We start from the raw sequence: 25,547 nt of genomic DNA, 5'->3' as shown, positions 1-25,547 counted from the left end.
CGGATTTGATTAGGGATGGACACGTACATGTATAATAGTTCTTTATTATGACTACCACTAATTGTGAAATAATCTGGTTGAGGGCGATGGTCACAAAGACAAAGCTGAATTGATCAAGCATGAATATGGGTTTCTAGAAGTGAACTACCCAACTCAAATTTCCTGTAAGGATTACATCCCCATTAACTGTGCTCAAGCACTGCACGTGTTGTCTACCCTGCCGTGACTTTCCTTGTCCTCCATCCCTCATTACTCCACTTCCAATACCCCGAGATCATCCAAGCCTCAACCGATCAAGAAACACACTCTACTCCTCATTCATATCCATCTCATCATCACCATCTTCCTCTGTAGACGCAGCTATAGTGTTTTTGTCGTAGGAACCATAAGTTCGGGCCTCAGCCAAGGCCAACTCATGCTTCATCTGTAATTTACTGCCGTTCGCGTTCAAGCCCTTGGCGCGACACATCTTCTTGAGGTCGTTCTGGCTGTACTCGTCATCCGCGTCCATAAGTGCTTGCACAAAACTAGCCTTGTTCCTCTTCCTCGGAAGATCTAGACCGCGCTCCTCGCAGATCTTCTTCAAATCGGAGACCGAGAGGTAAGAGCGTGGGTCGGGGGTCTCGGAAGGCACCTTCTTGGCGTTGGTGGGAGTAAGGGGAACATTCTTGTTTGCGACGGGCTTCTTGGTCTCTCGGACTTTCTTCTGATTCTTCAGCTGGGCATTGCGCTGAGATTTGGCATTGACGTTCTCTATGGCTCGAGCAGCGCGAATTTGGGCTTGGGCAGCGCGGGTCATCGCGCGATGAGCCTTCTCCGATTCTTTGTTAGCGCGCTTGTTGGCGATATCCTCAGCCTTTTGAGCGTTCCGGAATCTAGTTTCGTTCTTAGCTTTAGCTTCAGCAGCTTCTAGGGCGTCCTGCTTGGCCTTCTCTTCGTTGCGGGTCTTCTCGCGGGTCATACGGAAGTTTTCCATTTCTGCACGACGGGCGTCAGGATCATCATCTACCTCTGTGGGAATACGAGCAGTGCCTTCAATGATGGCATTGTAGCGCTCACGACAGGCGAGAGCAGAGAAGAGGGCGTCTTTGTTAAGCCGGCGCATGTACTCGGACACTTTGCGGAAGCGCCAGGCACGGATACGTTCAATCTCGTAGTTGATCTCGATGTCTGCAAGAGCATGAGCTTGAAGTAGGAGTTCGTCCTAGGCATCTGCATTAACGAAGTCACAAGGTGAAAGCCGATTCAGGAAGAACTTACATCGGCGTATTCCCATTCCTTGTAGCCTTCCTTCAGAAGGAAGTCAACATTGTCAGCCTGTGCAAGGCGAATGCGCATGATGCGCGTAGAGATGGATTTCTGATCGTAGCGAACACGGCCATCTTTAGCAAGCTTGTCGGCAATCTGGCGGTCACTGAAGCCCCTCTCACGCATCTGCATCATTAGTTCGTCATCAGAATCTAGTTCATGAGAGACACGCTTGTGGTACGCTGGAAGACTCTCTCCCTTACGACGGTTATGACGGCCGAAGGTACCAGGAACGCGGGAAGGCTGTTGGTATGAGAAATCGTTATCTTCGTCTAGAATGAAGGCCTCTGCATTGTCGGTCTGAGCGCCGATGACAGAGCGTTGGAGGGACGTGGTAGTCTTGGAGGAACCATCAAGCCGGGCGCGCTTGCGCTTCTGACCGGCGATGTCGTCGTCATATTCTGGATCGTAGTCATCTGCCTCATCCTCATCTTGGGAGATACCAAGATCGTCGAAGCCGTCGAGCTTGAAGTCACCGTCGTCGGACTGTCTGAGATCAGCTATAATTTGATGGTCAAGTTCTTTGCTTACATCGTCAGCTGCTTGGGCAGTGTCGTCAACGAGGTCATCATCGTCGCTCAAGTCTTCCTCAAAATTGCTGTGGCCAAGCGGCTTGTCGCCTATAACATTGCGTCAGTAAGAGGTGTCGACAAGGCAAACACCAAAGTACTTACCGTCGAAGATCAGAGCCTCGTCAGTCATGTTGTTGGCTGTAGCGCGAGGTACGGCCGTGATATGTATAGTATTGGTGCTGTGAAGTGGGATACGGCGCCTAATTTGTGACTGCGTGTGTTGAATTGAGACTTTGGATCACCACGTGGTAGTCTATTAGGCAAATGGTGAGCGTGCGCGTCAGCAGGCTGTAGTCGCCGAAGGTAAAAGTGGACAGCCAGGTTGCAACTTTGTTTGGTCGATGGCTTCAATGAGACTATCGTAGCTGTTGAGGACTGACTGAACTGGTATTGAGTTACTCCGAAATTGTAGTAGCAGTCGAGTGGGGTGGAAGAGAGACGGAGAAACCGAGTGAAATATCGTTTATACAGCGAAGGGGGTGTTAGCAGCAACAGAACGTGCGTGGTCTGAATTACCCCTCGTCGGCTACATGTAAGAGAGAAAAGATGGTGAGTGTTCGATTCTGAAATCTGGTAGCCATTTTGGTCAGAGCTTGAAAAGATGCCGGCTGCCCTTGTAAGGTTATGTGATGTCCTCAGAAGTTCAGATGTTATGGCTTTGGAGTGATCAGGGAGCAAGCTAAAGTGGAAGGTCGTCAGCACCAACAGATCTACTTTTCGAGCGACATCCACCATCAAGATTACCTGCGACCGATATCCCCGTGTGGAACACGATCGGGCTAACGAGATGAGCATGGTCCTAGTGCAGTGCGTAACCCGGATCCTCGCCATTAACAGGATAAGAGATGCCAAGTGTATTACAAAGAAGCAAAACACAGTATCTCTCACGAAGGAAAATAAGGTGTGATCATCAGTTCGAAGAACGCCTAGTCTTCGTCATCTCAAATGCCCTGATAGACACTGCTCAATCTTGGCGTTACCTGCCAGCGGACTGAAGTCAGCTCAGAGACGATTGATTCGCTGATAACAGCTCTTGTGTAAGCCAAAGCAATGTAATGCAGCCACCTAAGTCCGGCTCCAAAGAACTGCCCATCGCATGTTAAGCCAGAATTGAAACGCGTGTGGAAGATGACCAATAGCTGACCCTGTACATTAAGACGAGCGAGAAAGAGAAGAGAGCATATGTTTGTGTTACGGGAATGACACAGGAAGTATTAAGCATATATCGAGCGTCTGAGGTCTTCTGAATGAATAGTGACCATGAGTCGGGAAGCCCAGTGTGGGAGGCTGGTGATTCGCCGACGTCGTTCCGTGAGAGGTTAGTGGGATAGAACAACCAGAACTGGCAGCGACCGGAAGCTATGGAGAGGGACGCGAATATTGGGTAATTCCGGACCTGTGGACGCAGGTTGGTCACAATTTTATTACGCGAGCTCTTGTAATGTTTGTGGAGTTCAGGAGTGTCGGAGTTGTCGCGCTTGTCGCCCCTCGAAGCGTGGCGCGAGCTCTAGAACGGCACCCCTGCCCATGACGTAACGCCTGTAAACGCGGGACGTCAATCAGGGCTTCTACCGCGCCCACGACGACATGTTGAGTGCTGCCGAGCCTTGAAGATCGCCCCCAAGAAGTTCACATCAGATATAACATAAATCACATATCCTGCAACCGCCCATTCCAAAGCACGACCTCCTGGTGTTCCCATTCCCTGCCGACATTCACCATGGCATCCTACCTGGAGAAGATGCGCCGACAGTCAAAGCAGCTGTTCCCTCAAAACAAACAGAAACCCGGCGCGCCACCTATCGAAGACCCTCCCAAAATCTCAGAATCTGCCATACCCAAAGTAGAGGACGCCGCTGTCCCCAAGATCGAAGAACCCGCCGCCGGACCGAGTGGCCCCGTACCCTCCCCACCAGCACCAACTGTCGCCGATGCCAGCGAAGAAGTAGGCAGCGACCCCGTCCTAGACGCCGAAGACCAGAGATTTCTTGAGCGACTTGCCGCCATCGCTTCGGAGCCCGAGGGCACTCCCCCGCCCCTCCCTCAGCGTACAGAAGTTGTCGATGGCAATGGCGAGAAGAAGGTCGGCAGAGATGCACAGACGGCGCTCCTAGATAACGCAGACAAAGTGCCACTTCCCATGAGCCCACCTGAGACGACTGCTGACGCTAGCGAAAAGGGCAAAGGGAAGGCTGCGGAGGGTGGGCTAGGCAGAAAAAAGAGTGTCATGTCCTACTTCCAGCTTCCCAAATTTAACAAGAAAGATGGAGAAAAAGCATCAAAGGACAAGAAAATAGTGGTCACGGAGAAGGACAGATCTCAGTTCGCAGACGACCTTCTCGCTGCCGCCGAATCCGCCAAGGCTGCCGAGCTGACCGATGCGCAGAAACAGGACAAGGAATTGACTGATATACTGGACCAACTCAATCTCTCAGCTGTCAACAATCGCGTCTTCAGCTTCAGCAAGGAGTCGGAAGAGCTCCTCAACAAGTTTACCCAAGTTCTCAAAGATCTCATCAACGGAGTACCAACCGCCTATAACGACCTCGAGAAGCTCTTTACAGACTACGACAATCAACTCAAGAAGATGTACGGCAACCTTCCTCCTTTCCTACAGAACCTGGTCAAGAGCTTGCCGGCCAAGCTCACGGCAACTCTCGGTCCAGAGCTCATGGCTGCGTCGGCGGAGAAGCCCGGCTTCGATGCACAGGCAGCTTCTGGATCCAGCCAGCCCAAGAGCAAGAGATCTATGCTTCCGAAAGTACCGAGTCTGAAGTCGCTAGTGTCTGCGCAAGGTGCCGTCGCGACGGCGCTGAGAAGTATTGTGAACTTCCTAAAGTTCAGATTTCCTGCTTTGGCAACTGGAACTAACGTCATCATGAGTTTGGCAGTCTTCGGTACGTACTTTGTGTCCATGTCGTTGTTGAATTGAGCTAACCTAATTAGTACTGCTATTCGTGTTCTGGTACTGCCACAAGCGTGGTCGCGAGACTCGTCTCGAGAAGGAGCGTCTCGCTGCTGAAGAAGGACAAGCCGGGCGTATTAGCAGCGCTTCTTCCATTAACGAGGACACCGACTCCATCTTTGGTGATCAATCAAAAGCCAAGACAAGGGATAGCGGGAAGATAACGCCTGCTTCTCCGCCGCAAGAGCCACTCATCATAAGAGATAGCAAAGAGAAGGAAGAGCAATCTGCAGCGGTGGCTGATCTTCCTAGTGTGTCGCATCTTCCCGATCCAACGTCGGGACAGGTTCCCAAAACAGCCACCCCACCTCCTGACCACAAGTAGGCTTTGGAACACAGCAGCAACGGAGGCAAGGTAGGTTTTTGGTTCAGATTGATATCCCCTATGCGTATACCCTGGCTTAAAGCAATACATTAATTGAACAACGCATCACGATAACACCGATTCTCCAAACAATAGTGTTCTGTACGATCTTTGGGTATTACATACCTATGCCTTGCCAACAATAGCGTTAAGCGTATAAGCTCCACCACTCACCTTTCAGACATCCCCTCGCTCAACAAGGTTTCCTCGCGTGTATTACCACGACCTCGAAATACGCATGTACTTTCCTCTCCTTGACTCCAGCCCTGAACTTGGCAAAGAAAATTTGAGCCTCTTGCACTGACCAGCCCATGACCTTTGTCAGCAGATACAATCCCCATCCCTCAGCTCCCTGAGTAATATGCAACAAATTCCATCTTCCCAACTCCTTCATATGAGGATCTGCCGGCCATCCGTTGACAGGGACTTTGTACACTCTTTCCTCAACGTCCACGAATCCCGCGTTACGGATATATGTCGATAGATTCCAAACCTCGTAGAAGGATTTACCAAAACGCTCTGATGCCTCATGGAAGAGATCGCTCCAAGTGGACAAGACGTGATCTTTCGTCAGTGTGCCATCGTCGGATTTGAATTGGATGCTCATTTCCAGTTCGTGGAGGTAGCCGCCTGATTCGAGATTGTCATAGCATTGCGTGTAGAGCGCGGGCCAATCGCCGATCGAGCCATACAGGGAGCGGATATTGATGAAGTCAAAGGACTGCGAGTACGTCCAAGGAAGAGTGACATCATCTATCTCAAACTTGCAGTTCGGAGGAGTGAACTGGGGTTGAATGGGGGAGAGGTCAACGCCAAGGATCTCGGCGCCAGGGTATTCTATAGATGGAGTTAGTCATATTGTCAGGATAGGTGTATCTTTGGGATCGTCTCTGGTAAAATAAGGGACTGGAAGAGACAAACCATCGGCCATGTCCATACACCAGATTCCCGTACCGCACCCTAGATCCAAGACCCTCTTCGGGTCTTTGATAGGCGCTAGATGTAGTTTCTGGTCAAGCAGAATGAGGAACATGTGGTGTGCAATATCAAGCTGGTCGTTCTGAACCTCGTCGTTGGGACCCCAATAATCGTTTTCGCCCTCACGATACTTATGGTATCGGCGTCCGTTTTCGAAGCGTCCTTTGTGGATAGACGATGCGATGGATGTTGTGTCACTAATGGCATCATCGTCGCCCAGAGCCGAGTCCGTGTCATCTGTACTATCCTGCTAACGTTAGATGATGCTCGATGTAATACTAAATGGCAAGGAGTGCTTTGTGGCGCTTGGATTTCGAGGAAATAGTCTGACTGTAAGAAAAGTCCTGGTATACTTACAACTAAAACAAGTGGATTCACAAGCTGAGCAGTTGGTGCGGGGCCTTGTACAGTTTCTGAAGGAAGTTCTGTTGGGTTTGTTGATGCAGCAGGTGCTCGTTCTGAATCTTGTGGTGCGCCTGCCGAGGCAGCAGGATTTGTCGACAGTAGGGCAGGTGCAGCTGTTTCGGACTCGACGCCTGTGGAGCCGTCCCCAGCTGTGAGACTATCAACTGCCGGTGTTGCTGGCCCACCCTCTCTTTGTCTCTCTTTACCTTTTCCAAAGTCTGCCATCGCTGAGATTTTGTTCAATTTTGTCAATCGACTTGAGTATGAAACCGAATGAAGACTGCCCGAGGAATACTCTTTGGCGCGCCAGTGCTGTTGTAGGGACTATTCGCGGTAATCAATGTCAAGGGTTGGTAGCCGCGACTGAGCCTCAATCGTGCAGTAACGGCCCGGGACGAACTGGGACAATCTGATAAGCGAACGTCTGTAAATGCTCCAACGCCTTGTGATGACTCTCAAAATGCAATTATTATGGATAGAGGAACAGCCAAATTCAGGATGAGGTTTTTCGCAATTGGAGAATTGTCTAGAACGGCGGATACTGTCAGGCAGAAAATGGCTGGGTGAAAGGACGGGCAAGATGACTCTCTCCGCAAAGCTAGAACAGAAGGGCTCTGACATCCGAAGTGCTGTATCCACCCAAATGTGCACACAGGGAAGAAAACGTGGCTGTGGACCTAGATCGCGGGTGTCTCGTGCATATTGGACTTTCCGAGCTGCAACACGGTTTTTGGACCGGGGTTGTTTCCGCAGAGTGATCCGCTGTAGTGCAATCTAGACGGGGTGGCACGAAGTCAGTATACGTCTCACATGCAGTTCGTACATGGATACTTCCCCTCACGTCACCCATCATCGATTGACTACGGTAGCTGTCAATGCGGAAGCTTTGCTCCATGAAGGACAAGGCTTGTCGCTGCAGTACAGTACTGCGGCGGTATTTCGCCAACTCGGCTTGTGCACTCATTCAGCAAGGGAACCCGGAAAATCAACAACACGACACTAGCGCCAGCAATCCTGACGTGCCATGGCGCTTGCAAACTACTCAGATTCTCACTACTCTTGATAAAGAACGGACATGGGTCCCAAATGTCGTTGTGGCTTCCGCCATAGCTGTCGTTTGCTGGTGGGGCGCACCTAGCTATTAGTAACTCACGGCTCTGGGTACCATGCCGCTGCATGCTCCGCATCTTTTCCAAGCAGCCAGTCAATTGTTGACCGATCAAACTGACCAACGATTATCCAATATAAGCCTGCAGCGGTGCGCTCTCTCCGCTAGCTACATAGTACACAACGCCGCACGCGCCTTCAGTGAGGGATACCCCACTTGTAGGAACGACTTTCATGAGACCTTTTCATCGTCTGCGACCTTGAACCCTTGCCCTCTAGCTCCACTCCAAGCAAGCCATGGAAACCATTCCGTCCGAATCAGCTTTCGACAATTTCTCACGGCGCCTGTACGCCATCGCATTTGTCGCTGTGGCGTTCTTTGCTGTCGGCCGCATACGACAGTACTTGCGCCTGAGACATTTCGCCGGACCTAGGTAAGAGGCGTCCATGTACCAATCACGGGTGAGACATGGACTGACTTGGTACGCGCACCTTTTAGGACGACGGGATTCTCTTGGTTGTGGCATTCCAGAGCTGTTATCAGCGGCCAATCTCCTAAGTACTACGGCGAAGTGTGCGAGAAGTACGGTGCGTATCAGGAAGGGAGGATTGCTACATGACCCGATGCTAATGCTTCTGTAGGGCCGATTGCTAGAGTTGCACCCAACCATCTCATAACATCGGACCCAGAATTTTGGGCACGGATCAATGCGGTGCGTTCACCGTATGCGAGGTCATCTTGGTACTACCACTGTGCTCGATTCGAGACGGGAAAAGACAATGTCTTTACAGATTGCGACAACGATAGCCATGATGCAAGACGCAAGAAGATGACATCTGGGGTACGTGGACGACAACTTGAGTGATGAATTCGCCCACCCGCTGCAATTACAAGCTGGATTAGTGGTTAGATTGCACACCATCTAACATGCTGCAGTACTCTGGTAAAGAGAACCCAACGCTGGAGCCCTCAATCGATCTTCATGTCAAAGAACTTGTGGATTTGGTGCACAAGTATGCAGTACCAACAGCATCAGCAGAACAATCTAAACCGATGGATCTAGCCGAGAAGATACCCTTCTTCACATTAGATGTTATCAGTCATGTTGGCCTTGGACAAGCATTCGGTGACCTGAAAGCCGACAAGGATCTCCAGAATTACCTGAAGTCGAGCGAAGAAGGTCTGAAAATTGGTAACACGGCCTTTGCAATGGGTATAGCCTGGCTCAGAGATACACCTATCATCGGGCCTGCCATCAGTCCATCGGAAAAGGACGTCAATGGCTTCGGTAACATGATGGCTCAAGCACGAAAGATAGTCAACTCTAGGATGACGAAGTCAACTGATGACAAGTCTGATATGTTCGCGTCATTCGTTCGTCACGGTCTCTCTGGAAATGATCTCTGTAGGTGGCCCTGAAGGCTATGATTTGAGATGCCTGAGCGTTGACTGACCACTCATGCTTAGTTCAAGAGGTGTTCGAGCAGATTCTCGCTGGCTCTGACACTACGGCTGCTGCTATTCGGGCTATCCTGCTCTATGTCATGAGCCATCCACGTGTGTATGCGAAGCTCCAGGCAGAGATAGATGAGTCAGTCAAGGCTGGCACGGCGCCTGCATCTCCTGGTATCATCTCCGATGCAGAAGTGCGCCGACTGCCGTACCTGGGAGCTGTTGTTCGGGAAGGGATGCGGGTAAGTCTAATTCTCTTTCCACTAGCATTAGCCATCGTGTCAACATGCACTGACGATATGCTCTTAGATGCATCCGCCTGTCGCCAATCTCTTCTCAAAGGTAACGCCAGATGAAGGAGACGTCGTGACCATTAACAGCAAGGAACACTTCATCCCTGGTGGGACTTTGGTAGGCTACTCGGCCTGGACAATGCATCGTAACAACCGCTCCCTTTACGGCGAGGATTGCGGCACATTTCGTCCCGAGCGCTGGCTCATTGACACGAGCGATGCGGGCGAGAAGGCACGCTTAGCCCGGATGACAAAGACTAACGATATGATCTTTGGCTACGGTCGATGGCTCTGCTTGGGACGCAACGTTGCGTTGATCGAGATACACAAGTGCGTCTTTGAATTGTTGAGACACTTTGATCTATCATTGGCCAATCCGTTGGAGCCGTGGAAGATATTCAACTCCCTCGGGCTCTGGGAAATCAAGGACATGTGGGTGAACGTTACTATGAGGGAATAGAGCTATTTGGACCTATGTTGAGGCATAAGAGAATCATGAAGACGAGAGAAAACACGTTGAATGCTTCCCAGACCGACTTGAGTAGTGGTGAATTGATGTTGCAATGATATTTGCTTTGCTTTGTTGTGACAGCAACCTTGATGCGCAAAGTCCCGAGAGGCCGTCCAATCGGCTGACGGGCACAGGGCGACGTACCAAGAATGGATACAAGTGAGGCTCGATGCTTCGGCCCATGTACGGTAGCACTGACCAAAGGCATATTGTTCATATCTCGAGGAAATTCACGACGTGCGCAGATGACGGACAAGCTGCACAGCAGCGCCGAAGGCCCGCGGCTGAAGTGATTCGGAACGTAGCAAGAGCTTGCTCCATATCAAGCCGACCATGGCAGCCACCTTCAGCCGCCATCACAACCTCGATCGCGTGTGTGCGTATAGTCACGGCAACGCAATCGCGACCCCCCAGCCAGCGTACGATGGCTTTGCAGCGTCGCATCGCCATGGTGCAAGCCAACAGAGCAGCATGGCAGCCTATTGCGAGCCCACGACGACCGACGCGCAACAGGCCGCGAGTATGAACAGCCACGGCCAACAGCGCGAAGACAGCTACTCCCCAGACGACACGCCTAAAACCTGCTATGTGGGCGGCCGGAACACGGCAGCACTGCCGCCGGGCAGCAACGAAGCGGCCGACAGTCAGTTTGCTATGCTCCCGCCCTCCAGCTCGGTCCACGCTTCATGGCAAGCACTGCACGACTATGCCCAGTCGCACGCCGCGCAGAACGGCTACGCCCTGTCCATCAATACCACGGCTAAGAACCGGTCCCGCATCAAGCTCGCCTGTGTCTGCTATGGACAGCCCAAGAACACACACAAGCTCACAGCTGAGACGAGGGTCAGGAAGAACAGGGTCAGCTACAAGACGGGGTGCAAGATGTGGATCGAGGGCAGGAGGCAACACGACGGCACGTGGCTGCTGCGTGTGGGCGAAGCGCAACACAACCACCCTGGACGTCAAAGTGCGGGATGGGCCGTACAGCGGAAGAGGACATGGGGAGTTGTTGGTGGGCGCATCGGCGTGGGAGGCGTCACGGCCAAGGAGGAGCTCGCCAGGTTGAGCCTCTCGGACATCAAGGACACTCTCGACGACGCGGATGCCGAAGCCGATGGCGACCAGGATGTGGAAAGCACGTCTGTACAGGCACCGAGGAAGCCACAACACAGTCTCGAACGTGGGGGTCTTGTGTGGAAGATAGTCGAACAAGAGATGCTACGCAAGGGTGAACCAAACCAGGGCCGCGACCGAGGCGTTGGGAGGACTGTGGATGTCTTGCAAGCGAGGCTGCCCGGTATACACATCTTTAAGCGCGACGTATACAATATACGAGCGCAGATAAAGAGAGCGAGAAAGGCAGCCGGTCAACAAGTCGGTGATGGTCTCAACAGCTCAGACGACGACGCTGAATCCGAAGCACACGACACCACCCAAAGTAGTAGAACCGGCGCAAACCCGCTCAACCACCGACACATGCAGCAACCACTAAATACACACCAGCAGCCCACTGTTCACGCCCCCAGGCTCTCGGTGCCCTTCCCGCCCACTCGGAAAGACTTGCGTATTGATCCCACGCTCGGCGACCGTCCCCCACCACCACCACCACCAGCAACTCCCCCTGAGGTGGTTGAGATGGAAGTCAATCAACTTAGGCGCGAGAATGCGGAATTGAAGCGACTACTTACGGAGAAGACGAAGGAGGTCAAAGAAAAGTCCATAGAGATGGCTGGGCTCAAGAGTCAAGTTGAGTTGCTGAGCAATATGATGATGACGAGCGGGAGGGGATTGATGGCTGGGTAGTAAATGGGCCGTTGATGGAACAAGACTTTAGATACCCAGTAGCTATACAGGAAGCAAGGAGGGCCATACAAGCATCCATCCATACCATGAAGACGAGCAGACGACGATCAAGATCAGATACATGATATATATATAAACAATAAACTCAAAATTGGGTAAGCAAAAAGACAAGAGGTATCTCAGAAAGGTATCCGTAAACACAACCCCCAAAATAACCCTTGCAAACGCCCAACGTTGAAATCGTACTGGACAAGCCGTCTTATACAACAACGAAATTCCAACACCAAGAACACCATCGTAAGCTCATTGTCAGCTCGTTATCCATCGCTCTCATCACGCATAGTATGCTTTACGCCGTGTGCTTTACGCCTCCTCAGCCATCTCTTCGTCCTCATCCTCGGCAAGCATATCCTGCTCCTCACAGCTACGCTCCACCTCATCGGCAATGAACTGCTCGTACTCTTCCAAACTCTTTTGTACGTGAAGTTTGAAGCGCACAATGTCGTCAAGCATGCGCTCAATTTCCGTATGGAGTTCTTCACGGAGAGCATTAGCGCGGAGCTGAAGTTGTTCGTACCTGGTGTACACAGTTAGTTATCGTTCAGGGTCACCTGTAAAAGTGCATGGGTCCAAAACTTACTCGATATTGACAGCCATTTCTCTTTGCACCATCAGCTGCACGCTTTCTCCTAGTCCGCTGCGCATACGACCCAGTTCTTTTTCCATGCGCTCGATCTGTGCGTCAGATTGACTCTTTTGCGTATTCGTAATCTCGCGTAACTTCTCTAGCTCTTCTTCTGCTTGTGCTACGCGATGGCCTAGGGCTTCGACTTCTGCTTGTTTGTCGTCCATGGCTTCTTTGATTTTGTCTAAGAGGTCGTGGTTGTTCATGTCGGCTTCCAAAGCTTGATTGCGTCGTTCAGCAATCTCTTTGCGGAGTGCGATTATGTTGGCCTTCACTGTGCCGCGGAGGTCCAGGTTGAGAAGATGCGCGGGTGAGTACCCTGTGCCTGCATCGTGGAGAAGGCGGTCTGATGCATCTTGCGACGAGCCACCCATTTGCGATCCTGAGAAGTTGGGGCCATCCGTGATGGTGAGGACAAGCTCGTAGTCTTGACCCTTGGCGTTGACCGCTGTAGAGGGAATCACACCAATCTGATATCCTAGATTGTTGTATCGTTCAATGGTTTGTTCGAGTTCATCCAGTTTGCGAGACGCAGCGATTTCCTTTTCTGCAACCCGTTTCTTTGACTCTTCCAGTCGCACTGTTGTTGCCTGGAGAGAAGTATCAAGGCGGTCTCTTTCATTTGCCATGCGGTCAATATCCGCAATGGTCATGCCTCGACCGTCAATGATAGCTTGTAGCTCTTGCTGTTCCTTCTCTGATGCTTCAAGTTCTGCTTCAATCTCGTCAATCGACTTTTCCAGGAACGAGCAGCGATCAGTGTACTTCTTGACCTTTCCTTCCATAGAGTTGTTGTAGTTTTCAAACTTGACGCGGTCTTCTTCTAGGATGCGAATCTGCTCCTCGAGCTTCTGGATCCTAGGGCCGGACTTTCCTAGCTCTTCGATCTGGTCTTGGAGGTACTTGTGCTCGGCCTCTAAAAGGCTGACTTGCTCGTGATGCTGTGCGTTTGCGGCATCGAACTTGGCAGCCATGGTCCTGATGTGAGGCTCCATATGCTTCTGTTGTGCTTCTTCGTCGTCGTCGTCATCTTCTGCTGATAGCCAAGTGCTGTAAGCGTCCGACAGAAAGTCGAAGATGATGCGGTCTCCAGAGACATCGAAACCGGCCTCAAAGCACGCATCGTCGTAGGTACCGGCCTCGTATGCTTGCATCAAACGCGCCAACTGCATCATCCAGTGCAACAGACCTAAGAAGGTGTACCAGTTGTTTCCACCAACAGCGGCGATCTGAGATTTCATGATGGACTTTTCAAAAGGGTAGCGCATCTGCTTCAATAGTACTGGCACCTCCTGGTCAATGGATTTCTGAAAGCGGTAGCTGGGGTCGATTCGGTTGTAGAGCCATTGGAACATGCAGTTGAAGTCCTTCTGCGTGGGCGAAGTCATGGCTTTTGCTGAGAGGACATGCTTGGACTCCATCTCAAAGTTGTTCTGTGTCAGGTATTCGAGCAGCTCCTGCGCCATGTGCTGGCGGGTGCTTGCGTCTTTGAGTCGTCGGGGGTCCGTTGGAGGGACGGAGGGCATGGGCGCCGTTTGGAAGAAAGACTGCTTTACGCCGGACTGTCCAGACACATGAGAAGTCCGCGACTTGAACACGCTGCTCCTCCGCTGTGCGCTCTGTTCGAAGTTGGGTCCTGAAGGCGGCGCAGGCGTTTGGAAGATAGAGGCGCCGGGCGCAAAACTCTTGCGCGCACTGCTCGCGCCGAAATTGCTTGTGGAGTTGCGATGTACCGACTGGAAGCCCTGGGCGAGGTCTGTACCGGAGGATGAGCGTGGAAAGAGGGGCTGGCTCGGACGGCCAGGCGCGAGGGACATTCTACTCCCGCTTTTCGATCGCGCGTGGTTGGGAGGGAATTGAGGCTGGTTCATGTTGTTGATAGAGCTTGAGCGCTTCATGGCTGAGGCTGGCATTGGAATCGCAGACGAGTTGTTGTTTACTGGTCCTAAAGTCTGCGCGTGTGGTTAGGAGATGCGACAAGAGGGGGTAAGGCTGTGACATGGGGGGGGGGCTCACCTGACGGCGCACCGAGAACATTCCCGGGTCGGCCATGATATGTTATGTCGTCGCAATTGTGCTGCAATTGTTCGCCGTTATGCTACTTGGCAGTTGGCTACGGCTGTCGACCGGTTGCGATAAGGGTTGGTGTTGATGCACCCGTTCCCGCATATGCAATGTTTGTTGTGATCAGGGTTTCGCGCTAGCCCACCGCAGCAACGCGCGTGGTCCGCGCCACGTGGGGTACGTATCCTGCCTTGTTGACGTCTGATTTAGTTTCAACACAAGGCGCAGAGTCGTCTGTGGTAAATAAGAATGTGTATTTATAGTGGCCGGCGGTACAAGACGCCGCGGCCAAACATCCATCGTTGAAGTGAACGCTAGCAGAGTGTGATATGTAAAGCCAGAATAATAGAAGGCCACCAAACCCATCGTCGTCCCCAGTCGTCACAAGATCTCATCTCGGACGCACTCATACGTGCCACTTCATCGCTATACTGTATCGACTGGGGTATCGTTGTGCACATGCAAGCCAAAAAATAACGATGCCACAGCTTTTCAAAACTCCAACCTGTGGCCCATGAAAGGTATAACGATAAGGACATTAAACTCGAAACCCATTAGAAATGCATCATGAACATGCCCCCATTACTAATGCCATGCCTCCTTCCTTCTACCACCTTGTCGACTTTGGCACGTCGGCCTTTCCGATGTTTTTGAACATGTCGTCGGCACCGAGACTCAGCGTGTCTTCGTTGACACCAAAGGAGCTGAGGCCAGGCAGCGCTGGGGGCGGCGGACCCTTCGGCTTGGGTGCCTGCGCGGCGGGTACGGACGGTTGAGAGACGGTGCGGCCATTCGAGTAGGTTGTCGGGTCGGCGTGTCCCTCTGGCACTGACCCGACGGCGAACGTCTTTCTCTTGCCGAACCAGCTGCCGCTCTTCCGCCTGTTCAGACTCGGTGCCTGGCTGTTTATTGTGGCTGGCGAGCCTGGCCTCTCCGACTTCAGACTGTCGTTTGACGATAGCGTGCGAATGCCGAGGAACTTGCGGACGGATGCAGGCCGCTTGTTCGAAGGGCTCGTGGGCGACATGGTGCTGGTCGCATCGCTAGTGCGGGTCTGCTGCAGTTGTGGGCTGGCCGTCGAGTCCTCGGACGCTTTGCCTGGGGGCGGCGACTCTGTTTGCGGCGGCGAGCCGGGTGACTTTGGGGTGGGGTGCGACGACAGCGGACCTTTGCCGGGCGTGGGAGGACGGGGTGAGTCGGGCGGGCTGTCGAGCGGCGCAGGTATCGAAGTGCCCTCGGTCAGAGAGAAGTTGATGGGCGCAAGCGTCAGTGGCTTGAAAGAGAACTTGTTGGAGCCCATTGCGATGTCTTGTTTACACGCTCGTATGGCAGATTGCGATGTGTGGCAGACCGACGCGGGTTGAGCTGGAGTGGAGGCAATTGAGGGCTGGGAGCGACGCGGCAATAGATGAGAGAGGGTCGCAGAAGCCGCAGGCGGGTGGAAGCTCAGGAGGTGCTTTCGTGAAGTGGAGTACGGGCCAGGGATTACACGACGGTTAGCAGGGATCAGCGCCTTGCACGACACGAGAGGCGCAGCGGATGCGGCGGGTCAGCCTCGAACCTTCCCCAGAACCCCAGCCCGTCCTGGCCCTCAAACACACGGAAAAAACAAGACGCTCACGAAACACACGCGCGTCAAAAAACCGTCGTGCAGCTGCGAGTGAAGGCGTGCCTTTTCCGCGTCACCGACGGCCTTCTAGCGCGACTGTGTACCAGAGAATGCTGTGGGTCGCCCGCCCGAGTCAGGGTCAGGGTCAGGGCATACTGCAGAAGAGCCGTTCCGAGCGCACATCGTGTATGTCGCCATCTGCCTCCGCATATCTATTTATTGGCACCCTTTATCAATCCTCTTCAACGGCTATCTAGGCGCCGGTCGCTTCCTCGCCGACACGCATCAAACACATGCTGTAGCCATATGCCCTGCAAAAGTCAACCTGCCGCGCAACCTGCCTGCCCCTATTGCCGTAGCTTCCGGAGCATTCTGATGTCATTGCCATGCACAACCTGATCATGCACGCCTTCATCTTGTCTTGCGCTGGTGCACCTCGTCCAACTCGGTAATCTCATCGAGCAGCTGGCACGTCTCTTGCGGATTCGCGATCCACGCCGTCGTACACGCCAATCGCGCCTTGAAGTCGTTTGCTCCAGCACTCAAGAACTGGTCTCCTACATGCAGCGTTTTGCTCCCTTCAATCCCCCCAAAGATTCGCTGGCAGGCTAGAACACCCCATGACTTGTCTCCAATGTCGACAAACACGTCGTTGCCACCGTTGAAGGCGCAGAATGGGAGGCGCTGGCCGACTTCAGATATTTCCTAGCAAAGTTAGTATCGTAAACATTGCGCATCTACTCAAGACCTACAAGTATCTTCTGCACGATCAAAACCGTCTCTTCGAGCGTCTCGCGGCAGAACTTGTGCCCGCCCTTGGGTACAATGCCTACTGCTCTTTCCTTCCGGACGATATCTGCCTCCATACGGAAGTTCCTAACCGTGTCCCTTAGAGACGCTTCTGCCAGATCAAGCAAGTCTTTGATGTCCGATTCGTGCCACGAGAGCATCTCCTTGAGCAGCCATTCCTCCCTGGGAATCAGGCGCAGCAGGACTGGACTGTTCTCGTCGAATTTGAAGCAAAAGTTGCTCTCGCCGCCCATGATGATGAGATTCTGCCGAGCTTCCAGAGGCAGGTCAGAAGCCTGAATAGCGTCCAGGAGTCCATACAGTCTGCCGTAGTAAGGTTTTGCCTCTGTATACCCCGCAGCTGTAACGATGCCGATCTTTGATCCGCGGCGCATGAGATCCAGTATCTTCGGAATGATGGGATTGTCTTCTGTCAAGTCCTTGCCATCGTCATACAACGTGACATCTCCGTCAAAGGTCACGAGTTCAAGTGGGCCATTACGGATGAGACTCATCACTTGAGCTGTATTGAGAACTAGACGCACGTCGTTGAAAGAAGGGGGGACGAATCGTCGGTGGCTGATGAAACGCCTTTGATCTTGCCAGATGAAAGCGTCGTGCAGCGCTAGGGACGTGAAGAAATTCGCTACTGTTGGAACGAGAAGCTTCAGCTTTGATCTGTCAGGTTTGCCGTCCTTCTGGTGTTGAACTGCATTGGGTTAGCCCCGAAAGTCTGTCGCAGGCCGTATGAGCCCGCCTGAGGTCGCAGCATACTGTGGTCGTTGATGATCTCCTCAACGTCTCGTAAGATCTCTGCATACCGCCGTTGGGCAATGCTCGCTTGGTGCTCGACTGACTCGTCATTGGGCTCGAATACCGCCGTGGGATGCGAGTGCAAGACAAAAGGTACAGCTAGAAGGCCCTGGAATGGCATTAGACGTCGTCCAGCATCGTCTTTCAAGTTGATAGAGCAATACCTTAATCCACTCTATCTGTATCATGCATTAGCCGGACATGTCAGTCATGCAACACGAGGTACTCACGAGTTGATCTCTCCTGTGGGTCTTCAAAACGTGTCAGTCTCTTGAAAATGGAAGTTGAGTCACTGTGTTTTATACACACTTTTAGGGCATCTGCCACACGGGAAGCCATCAAGTTAGCGTGCTTATCTCTATGCCGACCTCTTGGGCACAATGCAGTGTTTCTGACTTACATTCCACGCGGTATCGTGTAGTCATGTTGAAGATGTCTCGATTGATGAAAGGGAATGGAGAAGAGTGAAGGGAACAGTGAGCCGTGAGTTGTCAGTGTACAAGCTGCTTGTCCAAGCTTCTAAGGTTATCGGAGACGGCCGTTAGTGGCTGGAGTGGGAAGGGGCCATGCACATGTGACACCGTGTCGTCCCCGCACAAGGGCAGACTAACGCCCGAGAGCTGCTTGTAAGCCGCCGTACGATTTGACGGATACTTTGCTTTTGCCTGCCGATTGCGTGTGCAACGCGCGAGATTCGTGGGTTGTAGGGTGAAGCTACAATCGATAAGCGGGGATCTACAACGGCCGCTACTGAGAGCTACGCCTTTTATGCAAGGGCCCACCGCGTCGGACAAACCACAGCAACGCAACTTCAACCCAGCTATCCCGCCGTGTTTACCTCGTCGCAACCGCCATGGACTCACTCAACAACGTGGCCCTGCGCCCATGGCCAGCCCCAAAGAAGGAGGAGCTGACGCAGGACGATTTGCTGTTCAAGATCGAGCAGCTAGCCAGTGAACGGGGACATTTGCGCAACATCACGGAACAGTCGCTCCAAGAAGACATCGACGCGGGCAAACATGTACCAGCCGATGCTGAGGAAGGAGCAAAGGACGAGAAGAAGGACAAGGAAGTGCCATCTCGACAGGAACAGCTGGAGAAGGTCTTCAAGGCAGGACAGGAAATGTACAGCCATCTGGAGTACGTCTCGATGCGAATGCTTCATACCGAATGCAACGACTGACCAAAGATAGATGGGCCAAGTTCGCTGCTACCAACGCGCTCGATCTCGTCTCGCTCGTACTCTCTCAAGACCCCAACAAGCGCAGCCTGAACTTTTTCAGCCCTACTTTTCGCGATCAAGGCCTGAACCAGGGCATACCACTCGGCTCCTTCGGCATCAGCAAGGAGAACCATGAACACCGTACTCGTAAAGTGGAAGAACAGCACCGTCTCCAAGACCTGGCATCCAAGCAAGAGGCAGCGGCTCAAGGCGCACGCATGGGAGCACTGGATTCGTCGGTAGACGAGATACTAAAGGCCGCAAAACACCTGGAGAAAGAGATACGCCGCGAGACAAAATACTGGCATGAGATTGTGTCCGTCTCTGACAAAGGGTGGCCCATTCAGCGACTACGCCAGAACGTGCGCCATGCGCCTTTTGCTGTGCGATATGGACTTCCCGAAGGTATGGACTGCTTATTAACTCGCATGCTGAATTTGAGCTGACGACATTCTAGCTAGCGACCATTTCAAGGCCCGTGGATTCGCACCTCTCCAGATGGACAAAGATGGAAGTATCATACTAGATCCAGCTCTTGCGTTGAAGCCTAAAACATTTCGCGTGCGAGTCAGCATCGACGGCAAGATTACAGGTACATCACAAATCCCTGTCGACGGCGATTTTGCAACCCGGTCTCTCGAGAAGTCAATTCAACTTGCGCGTGACTCCCTACTCGAGGAAGAACTGTATTATGAAATGAGCTTGGAGACGAGGCAGCTCTTGGCGTATGGTGTCGCATTTCGGGACTCAGTCATCCACATAGATGCGCCCCAAATGGGTAGTGCATTCCAGGACCGAAAGTTGCTCATTGATTGCATACCTCGAGACGATCCTATAGCGAGCAACGAAGGTCATGAGCACGACTGGCTCGCTCGCAATATCGCTGAAGCGCTTCGCTTGCTCCTCGCTCATGAGCACAGCATGCGTCTACACCGGAGATCGCAGCTTCCACCTCCATTGACCGGCCAGACACGGGAGAAGCTACCACCGCCTCTACTGCGTACGCTTCTCGCAATACTTAACCACATCGCTGGTGTTGACTCACTCTATGCTTACCTCGATTTGGTCACAAAGACTCTGAAGGGTGCAGGCCTTGATGCGACACTGGAGACCACGCGTGAGACATCCTGGGCGAACCTCGTAGAGAGCCTAAAAACGACGTCAAGAAAGGGTCTGTCTGCAACCGACCAGCTGCTCGAAATTTTCATGAAGCCTTTCGATGGGAAAGCTACATTGACCCTCCCCACCTCCAACAGTGCACAGCCGGAAAATCTCATCGTTGTCACACGCACGATCATCGGTCAACCGACTTTTGGCACAGAGCACAAGCTTACACTTCCATCCACTTTGACTTCCGATATCGGATTGTTCCAGCAACACAAGTTTGATAGTGTTACAGAGTTGAAGTCATATCTCGACTGGATTCTCTCCCTGCATATTGCGCATAGACTTCTGAAGGGTGAGTATGCTTCACGCGCGCAAACGAGAACCCAGGATCCACGGCTCTCGATTCGAACTAAGGACAGTAAGAAAGGCACGAAGCTCACCAAGGATATCAAAGTCGATTTCAATGATGGGGAATTGAAGGTTACTGCTCTGGCTGTCGATACCATAGCAGAATCAGGAGACAGTGAGCAATCGCATGTTTGGAGCGGAGCTGCTGGTAGTACATCTTTGAAAGAAGTTGTGCAAGAGTGGGTTGGCTAAACATTATCGTGGAAAGGATCGTGAAATAGAGAGAATTAAAGACCTTTCCAATCCGCAAGGATCCATGTCAACCACGGCACTCTTTCCGCTCACGAAGTGCTGGTGCGCCAAATGGTATTGCATCACAAAAGCGGGGAAATGCACCGTCGATCCTGAGCCGTAAGCGGGTAGCTTCCCTATATGCAGCCTCAAAGATCATCCATACCTAGGTAGTTGCTCGATTTTATCCTGGTACCTGACATGTACATGACGTGAAGACTAGCAATGCCCAGATGTCCAGGTACCGTCTGAGGTAATGTTTGCAGTTCGCGCTTGGATGCTCCGAGGCTATATATACTGCCTGTCAGGCGTTGTGCCGTGGTCGTTACATGTCAACAGAATCTTGTCGCGTCCATGATGTTGTCCCCTCTTGTATTGACGTTGAGCACTTTGCTTCCTGCACTATCCGGTGCACAGCGCATTCGCTCTGATCCCGGTGTCGCTGGCCCAGCTCTTGAGATTGTGCATCTGTACAACGACCAATGGCCTACCGGTACCAATGCACTCTGGCAGCGTTGCAAATTTATGGCCACTAACACAAAGCAAAGGAATCACCGTATCGAAAGGCGGCCGCAAGTTCTCGAACTATCCGGCAGGCCTAGATGCTAATAACACAAATACGGGTACCAATAACAAGTATGCCGTGGCAGAGCTCACGACTAACGGCACCGAGACACCCTATCCTAGCGTGGAGATTAACAACCCGCCAAATGGAGCTATCAACTACACAACAACTCCGCCGACTGGTGCAAACTACCAGAATTACCTCATCGGCGTACAGAGCGTAGTCTTGGATCCCCAAGATCGCCTATGGATCTTAGATACGGGACGCGCATTGACTGAAGATGGTACATTAGTCAATGCGTCTCCTGGCGGTCCCAAGCTTGTTGGAGTAGACATTGAGTCTGACACAGTGATTCAGACTATAGTCTTCCCACCCACGGTAGCATTCCCAGACTCGTACCTAAATGATGTCCGCTTCGACTTGCGACCTTCCGTCTCTGCTTCTGGCAAAGGAGTAGCCTACATCACCGACTCATCGTCTGAAGGCCGCAATGGAATCATCATCGTAGATCTAGGCACAGGCGAGAGCTGGCGCCACCTCGATGGTGCAAAGGAGACGAGGGCTGAGAGGGGGTTCGTTCCATATGTCTGGGGTCAACCGCTTTACTACATTCCCGGTCCTGGTCAACCGCTTACCACTGTACCGTTGGGTAGCGATGGTATCGCCTTGTCAGCTGATGGTGAATACTTGTACTTTGGCCCCGTTGGTGGACGCACATTGTACAGTATCCCTACTGAGCGCCTACGGGACCGCAGTCAAGCTTCTGAGCTCTTGGCGCTGGGTGCCGTGAACAACAAGGGAGAAAGGGGTGTTAGTGATGGATTTGAGACGGACACCAATGGCTTCATCTATGCGGGTAGTAAGTATCCCTGTAAAAACTGCATGTGAGATATACACTGACTTTGTTCACTCGTAATAGATATGGAGCAAAATGAAATCGGGTTTCACAACCCGATGAACGCGTCTATGACGCTGTTTGTGAGGGACCCAAGGATTAGTTGGGTGGATACCAGTGAGTCCTTCTTGATACTGCTCATACTGAACGAGGTTAATTTATACAGTGTCTGTCGGAAGCGATGGTTACCTTTACTTTACCGACAACCAGCTTGCCTTCAGCTCGGCCTTTTACCCTGGCACGGATCGGAGGGAACGACCATTTGTGCTATTCAGGGCGCCTTTGCCTAATAACGGTTCGAGGGTTTTCTTGCAGTAAGAACATCTAAAATAGATCATAACTTCACAGTTTTCAATAGCTAGACGTATATACGCCGTGAAATGTATGCCTCTTATTTGGAAGGGTATATAATTTACGTCTTACCGAACACAAAAATGCCCTTGCCGTCCCTGTACCCCTCCAGTGTATCCTTCACCTTTCCTATCAATTCTTCGCCCTTGGTATCCCATTCCCACTTGATCTCATCAACAGGCGTATCCTTGAACTCGCCCTTTCTTGTCATATCCAGCACGTCAGCAACAGTCTTCTGTTTCTCCTCTGGATGTTTCTCTGCCCATCTGCTCACCCAAAAGCCGTGGAAATGGATGTCCTTGAAGATGAGCATGGAAGCAGGAATGGTCAAGGGTTGCTTAGACATGGCGCCATAGGTAACGAAGTGTGAGGACGAGGAAAGCAGCTTAGCCATGGCGGTGGCTGCCTTGCCGTTCACGCAGTTGAGAGCCAGGCGTATAGGCGCGCGGCCGCCGTTGGTCCATTCCTTGGCCTGGTCTTTTATGCCCTGAGACTGCAATTCTGCATCTGTGATTACGACGTCTGCACCTAGATCTTGCAGTTCTTTCTTCATGGCTTCTTCTTTGCTCTTGTCTTCCCGGCTACGAATCACATTGATGCTCTTGTGACCCCATTTCTTGCCTAGCTGGATAGCTGCGCGGCCGACACCCGAATTTGCACCATTCTGTATGAACCAGTCGCCTTCGGAGAGGGTTGTGAAGTCGCGCAGCATGCGGTATGCTGTGCATGGGTTTATGGATACGGTGCCGGCCTGAATAGCGGTAATTCCTTCACGCATCTGGTCATCGAGTTTGACGACATCGTTGGTCGTGGCGCTTGCATGTGTTCGCCATGTACCGAAGCCAGGACCTTTCATAAAGACCCAGTCGCCCTTTTTGAAGCCTTCTTTCTTGACACCCTCGCCAAGTGCTATGATTTCTGCCACACCTTCGTTTCCAGCGACAGCAATTGGGTTGGGGGTGCCCAAGTTTGTTGTGAAGGTTGGCTTGGAAGGGTATACACCTTGGATCTGGTTGATGTCGGCGGGATTGATGGGCGAAGCGAGGAAGCGCAGCGTCATGTAGTTGCTATGTGGTGGCGAGATGGAATGACCGTGAAGAGAGAGCACTGCTGGAGGCTCGCCATAGTCTGAGAAAGTGAGGGCTTTGGCTTGTTCGTAGCCGTATGCGGAGATGTAGCGGCGCTGTGGGAGTCGAGATACGGTCGGTGCTAGATGTCGCGTGCGACGCAGACATGACTGCGCTAATCGTGGCGACGCCGGAAGCAGTCTGGAAGCCATTGTGAATGATGCAGGCGCTATGCGACTGTTGTGTGAGTTGGCAGCTGGTGGAGCTCATGGAAGATGTTTTGAGAAGACGGAGCTATGACGTTGCTAAAGCCGAGGTTTGGTGGAGCAATGGAGCGTCACGGTAGGCATCACGTCCCCATCAGGTTCATATCTACATAGGGTCCTGACGTGCGAGTGCATACCAATGCTGGATTTATGCTCTCTATACGCTCGAGTAGTGCAGTGCCTCACATCCCACCCCTAATTGCGTCTCTAAACCCAAGGATTTACTTCTTAATGGACTGTTAGAGACAGGTGCCCGTGAGAGTACTCGTGTATAGATGGCATGTAGCCACGACATGCGCAGTCAGTTGTGTGTGTGAAGAAGCAACCAGTGGTGGTAGGCATTCACATGCAAGACAGCCCAAGCAGCGCTTCGTGAAGCTTCCCGCCAGCCCTAGAGCGTGGGCATCTAGACGCCACTAGCACCGCCCCGCGCGACGTCATCAGCCCATGCGTTGCCAGGCTGCGCCCCTCCCTGAACTGGCTTCTTACACCCCTCGACCACTACAAATAGACCCTGTCTCCAACACGTAGTCTACTACATCACTCATAGAATCATTGCACTCTTCTCAACTACTATACCCTTACCACCCAATTCTCTCAAACCACCCCACCCTACATATACGTCAACATGGCTGCCACCGTCAACGTCGAGAACATCTCCACCAAGACCAGCGAGGATGAGATCAAGAGCTTCTTTTCCTTCTGCGGAAAGATTCAGTCGCTCAGCGTGAAGCCTTCGGGCGACGACACACAGTCAGCCTCCGTCACGTTTGAGAAGGCCGCTGCCGCCAAGACCGCCCTTCTCCTCGACAACACCCAGCTTGGACACAACTCGGTCCAGGTCACATCAGCTAAGAGCCTCGACGAGATTGCCGGCGAGAAGTCTGCCGCCGCCGAAGACGCCAAGGACGGCGACCACCACATCGAGCAGGAGCAGAAGCCCCGCGCACGCATCATCGCCGAGTACCTCGCCCACGGCTATGCCATCTCCGACAAGGCCATCGAGAAGGCTCTTGCAGCAGACAAGCAAAACGGCTACAGCACCAAGTTCATGAACATCCTCAACAACTTCGACCAAAAGACCCAGGCTACACAGAAGGCGCAAGTCGTCGACCAGAAGCTGGGCGTAACAAACAAGGGCTACGCTGCCTTCAACATGATGACCAGCTACTTTGACAAGGCCGCATCTACACCCACTGGACAGAAGCTTCGTGCTTTCTACGACCAGGGAAACAAGACTGTCATGGACGTCCACAACGAGGCCAGGCATTTGGCAGACCTTAAAAAGCAGAAGCCTGCTGGTCAGGAGGGTGCTGCCGCTACCGCCGAGAGCAGCGAGAAGCCCGCCCAGGGTCAGAGCGAGAAGAGCGCAGACTCCTACGCTGCTGCTGCCGCTCCTACTTCCTAGATGCAAACACTATTGTGCTGACAGCGGAGAGCTGCAATGGCTTTTCTTTCGGTTTTACGATTCCCACTTGGTTTACAGTCTGTATGAATACTTGCGCATGATACCGATGACGGCACGAGCATGGAGTTGGAAGGAGATGGTTTATTCAGCCTACGAGAAAAGAATTCTATCTAGTAACCATTGAAAGTGACTTGTGTGCTGTTGTGTAGTGATGACATACTCATCGAATGAAATATGACGAAGCAATAACCCTCTATTACACTCTTTCTCTCCAACAATGTAAACAACATGCAAAACCCAAATACACA

General features: G+C 52.3%; 12 protein-coding genes across 12 annotated transcripts; 6 read left to right on the top strand and 6 right to left on the bottom strand.

Annotated features, from left to right (window-relative positions):
* Positions 1–307: 307 nt before the first annotated feature.
* J4E82_002802 (uncharacterized protein) lies at positions 308–2,010 on the bottom strand (the record flags this gene model as incomplete). The annotated part of the gene is made up of 4 exons (XM_051729098.1): positions 308–1,204; positions 1,261–1,794; positions 1,840–1,928; positions 1,983–2,010. The coding sequence occupies 4 exons, from the start codon at positions 2,008–2,010 to the stop codon at positions 308–310; spliced, it is 1,548 nt and encodes a 515-aa protein (XP_051591190.1).
* A 1,590-nt stretch (positions 2,011–3,600) lies between these two features.
* Positions 3,601–5,170, top strand: J4E82_002801 (uncharacterized protein; the record flags this gene model as incomplete). The annotated part of the gene is made up of 2 exons (XM_051729097.1): positions 3,601–4,777; positions 4,827–5,170. The coding sequence occupies 2 exons, from the start codon at positions 3,601–3,603 to the stop codon at positions 5,168–5,170; spliced, it is 1,521 nt and encodes a 506-aa protein (XP_051591189.1).
* Positions 5,171–5,402: 232 nt separating this feature from the next.
* On the bottom strand, positions 5,403–6,817 carry J4E82_002800 (uncharacterized protein; the record flags this gene model as incomplete). The annotated part of the gene is made up of 3 exons (XM_051729096.1): positions 5,403–6,046; positions 6,131–6,434; positions 6,545–6,817. The coding sequence occupies 3 exons, from the start codon at positions 6,815–6,817 to the stop codon at positions 5,403–5,405; spliced, it is 1,221 nt and encodes a 406-aa protein (XP_051591188.1).
* Positions 6,818–7,996: 1,179 nt separating this feature from the next.
* On the top strand, positions 7,997–9,905 carry J4E82_002799 (uncharacterized protein; the record flags this gene model as incomplete). Its single annotated transcript, XM_051729095.1, has 6 exons — positions 7,997–8,133; positions 8,199–8,287; positions 8,342–8,541; positions 8,637–9,105; positions 9,168–9,394; positions 9,462–9,905. 6 exons carry the CDS (start codon positions 7,997–7,999, stop codon positions 9,903–9,905), a joined length of 1,566 nt encoding a protein of 521 aa, XP_051591187.1.
* A 384-nt stretch (positions 9,906–10,289) lies between these two features.
* J4E82_002798 (uncharacterized protein) lies at positions 10,290–11,759 on the top strand (the record flags this gene model as incomplete). Its single annotated transcript, XM_051729094.1, has 1 exon — positions 10,290–11,759. One exon carries the CDS (start codon positions 10,290–10,292, stop codon positions 11,757–11,759), a length of 1,470 nt encoding a protein of 489 aa, XP_051591186.1.
* A 363-nt stretch (positions 11,760–12,122) lies between these two features.
* Positions 12,123–14,496, bottom strand: J4E82_002797 (uncharacterized protein; the record flags this gene model as incomplete). The annotated part of the gene is made up of 3 exons (XM_051729093.1): positions 12,123–12,336; positions 12,400–14,396; positions 14,461–14,496. The coding sequence occupies 3 exons, from the start codon at positions 14,494–14,496 to the stop codon at positions 12,123–12,125; spliced, it is 2,247 nt and encodes a 748-aa protein (XP_051591185.1).
* Positions 14,497–15,115: 619 nt separating this feature from the next.
* Positions 15,116–15,808, bottom strand: J4E82_002796 (uncharacterized protein; the record flags this gene model as incomplete). The annotated part of the gene is made up of 1 exon (XM_051729092.1): positions 15,116–15,808. One exon carries the CDS (start codon positions 15,806–15,808, stop codon positions 15,116–15,118), a length of 693 nt encoding a protein of 230 aa, XP_051591184.1.
* Positions 15,809–16,528: 720 nt separating this feature from the next.
* On the bottom strand, positions 16,529–17,770 carry J4E82_002795 (uncharacterized protein; the record flags this gene model as incomplete). Its single annotated transcript, XM_051729091.1, has 4 exons — positions 16,529–16,822; positions 16,870–17,615; positions 17,681–17,719; positions 17,764–17,770. The coding sequence occupies 4 exons, from the start codon at positions 17,768–17,770 to the stop codon at positions 16,529–16,531; spliced, it is 1,086 nt and encodes a 361-aa protein (XP_051591183.1).
* Positions 17,771–18,572: 802 nt separating this feature from the next.
* On the top strand, positions 18,573–20,648 carry J4E82_002794 (uncharacterized protein; the record flags this gene model as incomplete). The annotated part of the gene is made up of 3 exons (XM_051729090.1): positions 18,573–18,859; positions 18,913–19,346; positions 19,399–20,648. 3 exons carry the CDS (start codon positions 18,573–18,575, stop codon positions 20,646–20,648), a joined length of 1,971 nt encoding a protein of 656 aa, XP_051591182.1.
* Positions 20,649–21,041: 393 nt separating this feature from the next.
* J4E82_002793 (uncharacterized protein) lies at positions 21,042–22,465 on the top strand (the record flags this gene model as incomplete). Its single annotated transcript, XM_051729089.1, has 4 exons — positions 21,042–21,180; positions 21,236–22,111; positions 22,172–22,264; positions 22,314–22,465. 4 exons carry the CDS (start codon positions 21,042–21,044, stop codon positions 22,463–22,465), a joined length of 1,260 nt encoding a protein of 419 aa, XP_051591181.1.
* Positions 22,466–22,559: 94 nt separating this feature from the next.
* J4E82_002792 (uncharacterized protein) lies at positions 22,560–23,777 on the bottom strand (the record flags this gene model as incomplete). The annotated part of the gene is made up of 1 exon (XM_051729088.1): positions 22,560–23,777. One exon carries the CDS (start codon positions 23,775–23,777, stop codon positions 22,560–22,562), a length of 1,218 nt encoding a protein of 405 aa, XP_051591180.1.
* Positions 23,778–24,459: 682 nt separating this feature from the next.
* J4E82_002791 (uncharacterized protein) lies at positions 24,460–25,239 on the top strand (the record flags this gene model as incomplete). The annotated part of the gene is made up of 1 exon (XM_051729087.1): positions 24,460–25,239. One exon carries the CDS (start codon positions 24,460–24,462, stop codon positions 25,237–25,239), a length of 780 nt encoding a protein of 259 aa, XP_051591179.1.
* Between the last annotated feature and the right edge of the window lie 308 nt (positions 25,240–25,547).

The sequence above is a fragment of the Alternaria postmessia genome, assembly GCF_024291825.1.
Source record: "Alternaria postmessia strain BMP 2775 chromosome Unknown scaffold_11, whole genome shotgun sequence".
Lineage (NCBI taxonomy): Eukaryota > Fungi > Ascomycota > Dothideomycetes > Pleosporales > Pleosporaceae > Alternaria > Alternaria postmessia.
The sequence above is the reverse complement of the archived record's forward strand: the minus strand, read 5'-3'. Positions and strand labels throughout refer to the sequence as shown.